Consider the following 12,685-nt stretch of genomic DNA (forward strand, 5'->3'; position numbering starts at 1 on the left):
TGCCCTCATTCGCTTTTGTTTACCAGCAGGAGACAAAATATTTAATTAGTTTTGGGGCATTTATAATCTCCTCTGGGCCAGCTCCAGCCATGATGCTGGACGCCACTTCTGAGTTAATTCCAGTCAGGCTGGCCCCTCCAGTACAACATATGGGTAACCCATAAGCTTTTAGCAAAAGTTGCAACTGAACTATTAGAGGGGTGGGTCCTCCCTGCTGGGAAAATACTTCACAACAAAGCAAAAAGGGGCCAGCGTCACCAGTGGAGGTCAAGGCAACACTTAGACCAAACAGCATCTGGCAAACTGTGCCAAGTAGAAATCAATGAGAAGCAGGGCAGTGGGTAGTAATTTTATGCCTGTTTGCACAAGAAAATAACTCCTCCTGAACTGAAAAATTATTTTATAAAAAGCTTACAGAATCCCTTAGCATCACCTTCTCCATTGTTGCGTCATATATTTTTATTTCAGTCAATAAACTATGTGGCACAACCTATACACAATTTTGTTTTGGGCAAGCAACATTAATTGTAGCATTAATTGTGTTTTGGGAGTTTTGAGAGTTTTCTTCCTGATTGGTTAGGAACCAGATGTATAACTGTAATTCATTTCCAAAGTGTGTTACATTCTCTTCTTCATGTTACAACGAGTCAAATGGTTTGAGAAGAAAAAAAAAAGACAGTTCCTAATATTATAGACTCTAGATTCCAGCCACTGTAAACTGTTGCAGCTCAGCCCACTTGAAACCTTCCCTTGTTTTTCATCTTCCTTTTATTCTCACTTTCTGTTCCTGCCTGTATCTCTGCTTATATCTCATCTTGTGGCCTTTGTTTTTCCCCATTGTCTTTCTTAGCTTTTTCTCTTTTCCCTGAAATTCCAAGTGTTAGTGTTTATCTTAAATATTGTAAGCTGGCTGCCATTGAATTCAGTGCGATTACTCAGGGCTTAATATTAAATACACTCAAGTCTTGACAGGTTCATGGCATTAGACACCATATTTTATCCTGTACAGAGCTTATTTCTTGTGCACTTTTCTGCTTCTCAAAACAGGGACCATTCTCTACGGTTTTGGTTTTTGTCTGCTTGTCAAGAAGTATTTTTATTTACAACAATTTCAACAGTCATTTTCATACTTAAGCTACCTTGTATTTTCCTGCACATTAATTCTTTTTGTACTTTGAGTGAAACAGGTTGCAGGTTGCAGATTGCTAAGTCTTTATGGTATAGAAATTATACACAAGTAATAGTGTTTCATAAATAGATTGACTATCTTGAAGCACCCACTTACATGTTTCCTTAGTTTTCTGTGGTGCTGGGAAGATGTCAGCTTCAGCCTGACAGTCTTCATGCCTCTTGATAGAGAAAAGAATAGACTATAGTCAGAGACTTTTCACTGTAGGAAAAAATTGAGAAAATGAATGTTCCAGCACTTTGGTGGAAGGAACAGAAACCTGAATGTTCGTAGAGTCTGTTATTGGTCCTGTCCTATGGAGGGTTGCCATATGAGGAAAAAGAACTCGCTAGAAGTGAAGTTGACGAGCTGTTGGTGTCCGGGGAGAGAAACGGCGCATCTACTCAGAGTGTGCAATTTTTTGACAGTTATAAATTACACAGAAAAGTTTTAATACAATAGGTAAAATGATGCAATTTTTTGGGGGGGTTCTGCTTTTGAAATGTGTCAAGCTACTTGCTTGACCAACATCTGCATGTGCAAGCAGATTGTTTGTTTGTTTGTTCATTTTAAAATAAGTTTTTTCTGCTGATGTATCTGGGAAACTCAGTGGAGCACCTTCTTACATTCCTCTCCTTTGATACCATGAAGCACCATGATACCATGATACCATGAAGATACAAAAATCTCCCTTTCTGTACTGCTCTTTCTCCCCTCAATAGTAAACAGAAAACTCCCCTAGTGTAACTGTTGTCTCTTTCCTAAGCTGTAATAAAGTAAGTTCATTGCCAATACAGAGTCTTTACTACTGTATGAACAGCTTTAGTTTTCTCATGTGTATCAGCAAGACAATCACCACATATTAAGAGAAAAAGGTTTATGAGAAAATAAAAAGGAGTTGTCTTTTCACACATCGATAATTAATGATCTTCAACAGCTAGCTGGGGAGAGCCCTAATACCCCACAGCTGTAAGAACCTGCTGTGATGTCTGCAACATACAGTTAGCATTGTTGCCCGTGGTCTTGTGAAAGTTGGAAACCACTGCTCTCAACAAAGACCAAGTAAAATATGTAGTTACTGATTAGCAAGTAGGTTGGATACAGGCATAACTGAATTGGAAATTATAGTATTTGTCATTTCAGGTAGAGGATTAGACATATTCTTAGGAGGAATTTTGGTAAATGTAATACTTGCGCTGAAAAAAAAGGTATAGATACTTCTAGGGAAGTAATTTCATTCCAGGGTGAAATTCAGAACTGTCTCTCAGCATAATTACCTGTTCAGTTTCTATGTTTAGGAATTTTTGTGGGTTTTGTTCTGAATTCCAAAGAAAAAAATCAATTCTAAAGGCTAGCTTGTGAATGATCTTGGTATTTTTTGTCTAATTAAAAAAAAGAAAAAGTTTTTTTGAACATAGGACAACTAAAATGATGGGGGTTTTTTAAACAATGATTGATTGCAATAACATTAATTTGTTTCTTATGCTTCAGATGGCATAGCAAATAGGTAATTTAAGAGTTACTTACTACAATGTAAGAAAGAATGTTTTTTCACAAAGTCAGCTTGGGGAACTGACTCACCCTATGGCTGCATTATGGCCTACTTGACAGTGCTTGGGAGGAAGCAAGTACCTAGGGATGGGAAGGGAGTAAACCCACCTGTTTCAGCAAAAGCCTGAAGTTTCAGCGGGTAAGATGTGATAACAAATCACATCCTCTGCTAAGATGAGATGACATCCTAAACTGCAACCTTTGTTGCTTGAGATTGTCTGACCGTACTTTTGATTAAGGAAGAACACTGAGCTGATTTTCCTATTGAGAAGTTTAGTTCATCCATTCTTTGTAACAAGCTTAGGATTTTTGGGTTTTTTTTTTGTTTTTAGCGCTGGTATTGCTTCAGTGTCAGGGATGTCATTAAATTTAGTTACATTTATAAACTTTTAAAAATAAATGCATGAATCCTAGTTCACATATGCTGGTTCATAAATTGTTGGGCTTTGGCTGTTACCATCTTTGCAGAATCCATTTGGAACAAACATCTCTGTTTTGAGGTTAAAAGGACCATCTCATTGTATTTGGAGGGCGGTGGGCGCAGGAGGTGAAACATGGGAATTTATCTCTCTGTAATCTCAAAGATCCCCTTATATTTAGAGGTGCTTGTGATGCACAGGAATGAGGAATGGGCAGGGTGACAATTGGATGAGAGACATCTGAAAAAGCTAGAGAGAGTAGGGGCCACAGCAGAGGGAAGTCAGGACCAAGAGGTAAGTAACCCCTGGAGTACTGCTGCCTCCAGAATCTGGAGTTGGACCCAAGAGTTCTGAGTTTAATCTTACTTCTGCTGTGAGCAAATACAGTCAAATCAGCTGATGAAATATGTCCCAACCACCTACTTCATCTTTCTAATTCTGAGGTTCCTGGTACACGAAAAGATAATAATTTATTTCTTGTGCTGCTAGTTACCCCGTTAGAGGTTTTTCAGAACAGGTTAGAAAAACATTTATTAGAGATCATAAAAACAGTAATTCCTGTTTGGAGTCAGGAGGGTAAACTAGATCCCTTCCCTCATCTGTTTCTCGGTGCATAGCATAGATAGTGCTTTTAGTAAGTCTCAAGCTTATAGTAAAGGATATATAGTCCTTTATATAGTAAAGGAAGGTCTTCTCTGGAAGACTCTTGCCTCATTGGAATTGGGTATATAGGAAAAGAAAAGATGGTTAAAGAAACTGAATTACATCTTAAATAGATGGATTCTGCTCTTGCCTGTGCCAGAATGCCTGTGTAATGCCTAACAAGTAGGAAACCATTTTAATTTTTTTGAAGTGGTTGCTGTGGGCATATTTGTACTGCCCAGTGCTACTGAAGCTAGTGCCGAATGAGTTAATTCATCGTTGAAAGATGAACAGAGGATCAGTGTTTTGCCCAGGCTAGTTAGTTCAGCTGTAGAGCAAAACTTACACAGCTGTACTACTTCATTATCCAAGCTTCCTTGCACAATGCTGGTTGAATGGTGAACATTGTGCCAGGTGACTGTGTGTTCCCTATTGTGTGTTGCCTATAGGTCGCTTTGTGAAAAACTTCAGGCCAGCTTTTGCAGATTGCTGAGCATGCACAGGTGGAATTGACATTGATAGATGACTATATTTTTAAGACATGAGAATCTATATGATGTCAAGTATTCAGAAAATTTGCTAGCTTTGTAATGATGTCACAGCTTTTTTTTGCTTCTTTAGTGGTGCAATGGGTTGCAATATTCTAAGTGGAAACTTCTTTCTTTTCATGAGCTGTCTTGTGTATATGTGTGTGTGTGTATATATGTATGTAATAGTAATCATATTCAATACATAATGTAGGTGAGAAACATTTTAGACAGTTAAAGGTTCAAAACATGTTCCTCTGGTACCATAATAAAATGAACGCTTTCTCATAATTGTTTTTTTTCTAGGAGGTTTTAGACCTCCTGTTGTAGAAGCATGCTTTAAAACAGAGTTATGTTGAAAGGGTGTTCTCTGCAGGATGACTGGGGAAAGCTATGCTTTTTGAGCCTTACCTGAGGGAAAGCTACTTAAGAAAGATAACATGGAACAGAAGAGGATGACTGGCAAGGAGAAATGGGTAAATTGAGAAAAAGCGATAGCTGGAGTGTGATATGGCAAGTAGAGCCTCAAGTGTGGATGGGAGACTTACTTATTGAACTATTAGAAAGAAAAGCTCACCCCAGAGAGACTTAAGAGGAAAATGAAATGTTCTAAGCACTCTGTGGAAAAGGTTGTCCAGTATGAGGTTGGGAAGCACCAGGTGAAATGGTTGTAAACTCATCTTACTGCTGTAGATTGCTATTCAACTTCCCAGTATGAGTTAGTGTATAAATTTCCTTTCAGTTCAGGAAACAACATTCACTTGTGAATTGTTCTGTTTTCTGATTGTCCTATAGCCGTAATAAGGAAAACTATGTAAATAACCAAGGAAGGAAAAGACATTATTCTGCACACCATGGATTTCTAGCCTGTCTTGTGAGCTGAGTCAAATATTACTAGAAATTGGGCCCTTAAGGATGGTCATATTTTGGTAGTTACCCACCTGCTCTTAATTAAGCAGCATACGGCATGCCAGTCTTTGAGCTTTGCTTAGTATAAAATACAGTGATAAGAAGTCTTGATCAGGCTTTTAGAAAGGATCTACCTGCGATGAAATAGTGAGTTCTGGCTAGAAGGATGAGGTAAGATTCTTGCTTTGATATATTGCTTGAATATGTTATTTTTAGTACAACTAGAGAAGAGAAAGTATTGAGGAATTAGACTTTAATTAGAAATGTTACTTTCACTTCCTTTTAAAATTAGTATTTGGCCACAGTCATTCCACAACAAAAGTAATTAGACTGTGTTTTCCATACTAGTACAGGTGGAAGATATGCAGCTCTTCTTAGTGGGTGCTGTGATAATCGCATCTGAGTTACTAACTTGCATATCTAGCAGACAATTTTTGACGTATTTCTCTATGTAGTCATAAATCCTGAAACTAGTTAATTTCTTTAATGGACTGAAACTATCCCTTATTTCACTACTATCAATGGTGACTTAATGAGGATAAAATAATTTGGTTTATGACTGAAATAACATTCTTACCTGTCTGTCTTGTTTTTTTCTGAGAAAAACATAATATTTTGATTAAAGATACTGTTTTGGAATTAAAATATGAATCAAGAATAATGTTACTTAGGGTCATGGAGTAGCACTGAATTTGTACCTGCATAGTTAGAGATTCAAAGATTGAAATCTGAGTAATTGAGTAGACACAGAACTTTCTGGTGATTCTAATTTTATTCTGTCTTGAGATTATGTTAGGACAATAAAATCACAGTAAAAGGGAGATTCTTGAGAAATGATTGGTGTACAATAAAGATGAGACTAATATAAGTTGGGATCTAGAAAAGTTTTTAGTGCCACAGCAGTGTATCACATCAGAATATATTAATAGCTTTTTGAAAACTTATATCATAAAGATCTTGAGAATAATTTGAAAAATTATTTCAAAGAATAAGATTTCTGAGAAATGATTAAAAATAAATGGAGGAGGGAGTAGAATAAATAATAAATAAATAAGTAATAACTGAGACAAGTTGAAATATAGAGGAAATCAAACCAGGTGAAGGAAACCTGGGAAAATTTCACTGATTTCCTTTTTATTATTGACTGAGCAATAAAGCAATTTATTTTCTAGCTTGAGGTAACGTATGTTCATATGGCTGGTGGGCTCTGCAAATGAACTAAATTAATTGGTGTGGATAAGATCTTAATACTTACTTTTCTTATTTTTCTTTCATAAAGCGGAAACTTAAAAAAATTGTAGGTGATGAAAAGCAGGCATTTTGATCTGCCAAAGAACAATTTTTAGCCTTGCCTATAAGCTATAAAATCCTTAGGGGTTCGTTATTAATCCAGATGGATTTGGGCCCTTGTCCTGTGATTTGATAGTAAATCATTTAAGGTAAAATTACAGCTTGTTCAGTAAGAGAGATAAATCACAGCTGCTCTCTTGAGATTATATCAATGTATTAGTCAAAACATGTGGTGAATCAATTAGGAACGGGAAAATTAACAACACTGTCAGGTACTATGTTACTATGCATTAGTGGAGTAAAATACAAAGTTTTTAAGAACTGTGATTTTCAATATATTTGAAGTCTTCATTGTAATTCATACTGGCAGGACATACTAAGTTAAAAATAGGAAAACTGCTGACAAATGAAAAAATACGGTATTATACCATATGATATTTTAAAGGGGTGCTTTTCTTATTTCTGGTATGAAATTAACAGCACTCTTAACACTAAGAGTGATTAATTATCTGAATTGAGTAATAGCTATCTCATGAGAATGCACAATACTTATTAACTTACAAAATATCTTAATTTTATTGTGTTCTTTTACATTAAAAATCCCTAGAGATTTGTTTTAAGAGACAAAGGATTTAACTAACAAACTTATTTGGGCATGCAAGAGCATGAAGATCAGAGGTGTATTTTTTTTTCCTACTGCACATGCAATACTTCCCATGAAGTGTCTTCAGAAAAAGAAATATCTCACAAATTCTAATTGCTGATACTTCTGTGAAAGACATATAGTTATGTGGTTTTTCTGAAAGGTACTGTTCTCAACTCTCTCACACACACAAATAATCAGAAATTGTCATTCAGAAAGCAGCATTTTAACGTGTGGTAGTAGTTCTTTATGTTTGGGAGAATAGGTCAATGCACACAGATAGAAATGTTGAACATTTATAATGAAACGTGATGCAATTGCACGTCTTTAAAAATTGAAGATACGGCATATTGATAATGGAATAATGGAGACTCCCTACCCCAACTATCATCTCTGTTCAAGACCATTAGGATTCAGAATATTAAGAGCAGAGCAACTGGGCGTAACAGCCTACGTTCAACATCTGTCATGCTGGAGTCCATTAGTGTTCAATTGCATCCTATTGTTTTTGGATTATTCAACCTCATTTCATTGTCATTGCTTCTGCTAGGGATTAATCAGCTGTTTACAACTACACCAAGTTTTGAAGTAATAATGGAAACAATTGAGCTATAGTTCTAAATAAATATACAGTATTCAGTCTCTAATGAAAAAAGTTACTAATTTATGAATACTGGTAACAATTTAATTAAGCTTGAAATCAATACAGATAATAAATCATTGTGTGGCAGGGTTTTTTTTTTACCTTTTGTGTATATCATAAAATGATCTTATGATATTTCCTTGTAGGTTTATGTGGATAATGGTTTTAATAATACAAGTGCAGTAAAACAAATTTTGATTATGGGGTGTGGGTGTGTGTATGAGGGCTTCTCTATCATTACAATTGGTAGCAGAAATGATCCGTTACTGCCAGCAAGCAGATTTCTTTTTTTCACATCCTCTTTTATTCTCTCTATGTTTTTAGGGATATTACTAAAAAGGCACTTTTTTTTTTTTTTTAAATTCATGTAAAATACACATACATACTTTAATATGCTGTATTAAAAAGGGCAGTTTTCAGACTATTTGTATACTTACATGTTTTTGTGTATGTCTATGTCCCAACCTATCCAAATATTTTTACAATCTTTATTAGATAAATCTATAGCTACATTTTAACTGTTTAAATATATTTTAAATTATTGTAATAACATTGGATTTGCTGACATGCGAATACATAATCCCCATTTTTCTCAAGGTATTACTCTCTCTGCAATGTTGTGTACTTTATACAATAATGAATTGTGAGTCCTGAGGGTTTCTAATAATTTGAGTCGACTTATTTTGGTACGTATAACACCAAACAGTAGTATTCTCGGCCATATACCATTAAGCGAATTCTCCTCTGTTTCATTAGAACAGTTATTTCTTCTACCCTTACTACTATCTAACCAGAATTTTCACACGTTTTAATGTACAAATACTACAATGCACAGAGTTTTTTTTTTTCCTGAGTTGCAACAGATTATCCATTGAAAGGGTCTTTTGCTTAACTGCCCAGAGTCTTGTGGGGCCAGCCAGACACTACTCCAGATGGCAAGTTGTTAGGGCTGGACAGAATGGCTTTGGAAGACTTCTCAACAGATGAAGGCTCTAATGTTCGGATTTTACTGTTTTGTTTTTTTTTTTTTCCCTGTAGTTCCCAGGGTGGGAAGGTACTGGGATGGAAGCAGAGTGCCGCCCGCCCACCTGCTACCACCTGTTTAGCTTTTGCAGTTTCTATAAAGCCTCATCTTGTCTGTAAGACACAGACATTACTTGCCGGCATGAGTCAAGAAAGGAGAGATTTCCGTTACGAAGTTATGTCTTCAGATCGCAACAGTTCATCGTTTCAAAATACTCTCCTAAACTGAATCAGAACTTCTTTCTTTTGAAATGGTCATTTGGAATTGATGTGTTTTTAATCCATTAAGATCCTTTTTGGATAAAATAGACCATTTTCTTCAGTAGCATACATTTTGAGAATGGAGATTTCATTGTTTTCTCTCTCTTTGAGTTTAAAGAAATTAAAAGAATGAAAGTGTGAGACATTAAAAATTCTTTATTCTGTCTTTAAACAATAAGAAGCAATTTCCAGACATTTCCAGAAGAACCAGAAGACCTTTTATTTTATCTTTTTTTTTTTTTTTAAAGAAAAATGCTAAGAAAAATATCCCGTCATTGATATCTGGAAACAGATTCAAGAGGTACACAGGCTACTCACATGACTGCTTTCCCTAAGACTTTTTAGATACCTAATTTTTTAAAAGTAATCTTTGTGTGTGTGAAACTGAAGCTGCATTGAATATGAAAACCTGTAAATCCAGTCATTTGGATTCAGGCGTAGAATCAGACATGCAGTGCAGAAGTGGACCAAGCTGTGTTGTGAAGTGCAGTTCGGAAAGGATGGAGAATGCTGCAAAGAGAAGACTGGCTGCCAATGCCAGGGAGAGAAGACGGATGCAAGGACTAAACACAGCCTTTGATCGTTTGAGAAAGGTGGTTCCACAGTGGGGTCAAGATAAGAAGCTGTCCAAGTATGAGACCCTTCAGATGGCTTTGAGTTATATCATGGCTCTCACTAGAATACTTGCTGAAGCAGAAAGATACAGTACTGAAAGAGAATGGATTAGCCTTCACTGTGAGCACTTTCATCCGGAGAGCTACCACCATTACACGGGACAAAAAACGGCAACGGACAGTGATCCTTATGCACAGCGACTATTGAGCTATCATCCTGAACACTTTCAAATAGCTAATTAGAACGAACTGTACGAACTGAGAATATGCAGCAGGCCAGATGTGTAATTTAATAATTAGCAAGAGTTAATCTGCTTGAATAAGGTAATATTGGCATTATAATAGCTCATTCTTGTTTGCGTCTTACACTAATTTGACAAAATAAATTTGCTTTGAGAACTTTAAATCAATATGCATTTAAGAAGATTTAATTTATTTAATGCTGGTGAAAAGCATACTTGGAATTTGAAATCTTTCTGACAATTGCTTCCTAGTTCACCTAGTTTATTTGATTCTTTTATTAAATAAGTTTTTGGTGTTTTTTTTTACTGTGATGAATCATGACAGTATTTTGTACAGATCACAGGCCAAATTGATCCATGGTGTAACTGTGTGGAATAACACCAGAAATTAACTTCATTCCATGTTTTTATTTTTATGTCAGCTTTAAAGTTATTCTTTGGTTTGTTTTCACATACACGGCTCCCATGGAAAAAGTTTTATAATGTGTTGGAGTTCTAGTCCTCAGAGAACTAACTTTCTTAAACTTTGTAAGTTTGACGTATGGGTTCCAAGGTTGTGTAGGTTTGCTTTAATCCAATTTATGGTGTCTCTTGTATGCTCGAAAAAGAGCTAGTTTCAAGTCATGGAAGGAATGTTTTTATTTTCAACGGCTGTAAAAGCACATGTGATTATATACCATATATGAGAATGCTCACATGAAAATAGTCTAAACTTCTAGATTTTTGTAGACTTTAAATGCTTGGATTTTATTCTTTAATTTTATGTTATCTGGAAACAATAACAGATTTTGTAAATAATAAATAAAGTGTTTTCTATGATATGTCCTCACCAACTACCTGAAATTCCTACTGTAGGAATCACGTACTAATGGCTTTCCCAGCCCAAATACTACACTACTTCCATCACAGTCTTGGCAGTTTAATCTGCAGGAGAATCAACTAGCAAATGATGCTTGCTTCCCAGTTAGAGTAAGAAATGTGGTTATGTACCCTCTGAAAAACAGCCTTTAAATATAAGAGTTTGGTAAAAAGTTATAGAGCATTCCTGAAGTTGAGTTCATTTCAACCCTGCTGATGCCCTGAATTGACTTCTGTTTGTTCACTTCTTTCACTGGTGGAGGATAGAAGGATCTGGGTGGAAAAGGCAGAAGAGGAAAGGAAGTTGGGAAGGTCGAAAAATGAGAAGGAGCAGGACAGCTGGAGAAGCAGATGTGTTTGTAGCAGCATGTAGAGTCCGCAAAAGTTCGACTGCCGATGTCTGTTGTGATGGCAGCAGAATATGAAGATGAAGGGTACTTCTGCTGGTGCTTGTTTCCTGAAAGAAGCCCTTGCTAGTCTTAGCCGTGAGGGAGAAGGAGAAAAGGAGGCGCTGTCCCAGAACAGCTGTTGGTGGGTTTCCAGCAGGGAAGGCTGGCGGGTTCCCTGCTGGCTGCTGCCATATTTTAGAATTCTTTCAAATGACAAATGAATAGCTTTGTTAGGAGTTACTTTCAACAATTAAGCAGCTTTCAGTGAAAAACAAAAGCATCAATAGGAACTAAACCCTGTTTTGGGGGGGAGGGACTCTGCTGCAGGAACAGTGACATACAAAGACATGACCTTGCTGTCTGTCTCCTCTCAGAACCCTTACTGACGTTTTGCCCTTGGTCATCGTCGTGCAGACTAGTACGTTTCCTGAGGCGGGAGTTCGACTGTTCCTAGAGTGAAAGCTGCTGGGACAGACTTTCAGGCTAGGTTAAACACATAGAAGAGGCACTGTATATTCTGAGCAACTCCCTCCTTTAAACAGTGGCATTCAGGAATGTTTTTTAATGTGTATTTTAGCCTCTCTAAAGGTAATGAATAGTGATAATTATTAAAATGTGAGCTTTTCCTTCTTATGCATTACATTAAATCTTTATCAGCAAACAGAAAGCGGATTCAACCTTCTGGAAATATGAAGTCATGTTACTCACTGATTTCTTTGCAGAAGTTTATAGAGAGAGAATAGAATTAATTGTTGTCCATCATATAGCCAAGTTAATACTGTTTGAATATTCCTCATCATTAAGTGGCAAGTTTATGCATGTAATAACAATCAGTACAATCCTTAAATAATTAAATGATGTGCCATCTTACACTAATTTATTAGCTGTAAACTTTAGGCAGACATTGTCTCACCTGCACTGCTAGCACAGTAGTGGGTTTTCCATCGTGAAACCGGAATATGATGCAAATAAATCGTGCAATTATATGACGTGGAAAACTTGGCTTAGTGAAAGGTAGCCGCCTAAACCTTAGGTGGGAAGGGTAATGCAATCCAAAAGTATAAATACCAGAGTAGTGTGCAAAACAGTACTGATGTGTTTCTGCACCACTGGCATATCTTTTGATTTTGTGGGACATGACGTTGCAGTTTATATGTAATTTACTTAAAAGTACTTAACATCCATTTATCTTCCGATTTCTTCCGTGCAGGGTTGTAATTTACCATCTACTGCATATGATGATAGATATAATTACAAAAATAATGGATTAGTATGCAGTGAATGATTAAACGATAGTAAGCTCACATAAAGAGGAACAAACCAACAGAAAACATAAAATATCCGTGGTCGTGTTACCAAAAATTATTAAGAATTGAAACAGAAGTCCTAAAAAGCCCTTTAGTGCAGTACATAGCTTGTGAACACTTTGTAAATCAGGTCATTGCATCAATGTCTGCTGTTGAACAATATGATAATATAATCCCCATTCTCTTAGATTTGGTTGTG

General features: G+C 36.2%; 1 protein-coding gene across 1 annotated transcript; it reads left to right on the forward strand.

Moving 5' to 3' along the window:
- The first annotated feature begins 9,449 nt into the window (after positions 1–9,449).
- ATOH7 (atonal homolog 7 (Drosophila)) lies at positions 9,450–9,944 on the forward strand. The gene has a single exon (XM_009573851.1). The coding sequence runs from the start codon at positions 9,478–9,480 to the stop codon at positions 9,931–9,933; it is 456 nt and encodes a 151-aa protein (XP_009572146.1). The 5' UTR covers positions 9,450–9,477; the 3' UTR covers positions 9,934–9,944.
- Positions 9,945–12,685: the final 2,741 nt, after the last annotated feature.

Source organism: Fulmarus glacialis, unplaced genomic scaffold (genome assembly GCF_000690835.1).
Source record: "Fulmarus glacialis isolate BGI_N327 unplaced genomic scaffold, ASM69083v1 scaffold12233, whole genome shotgun sequence".
Taxonomy (NCBI): domain Eukaryota; kingdom Metazoa; phylum Chordata; class Aves; order Procellariiformes; family Procellariidae; genus Fulmarus; species Fulmarus glacialis.

What these genes read in the sequence shown, in the direction of transcription:
- ATOH7 (XM_009573851.1), top strand. Translation starts at nt 9,478, where the DNA reads ATGAAAACCTGTAAATCCAGTCATTTGGATTCAGGCGTAGAATCAGAC.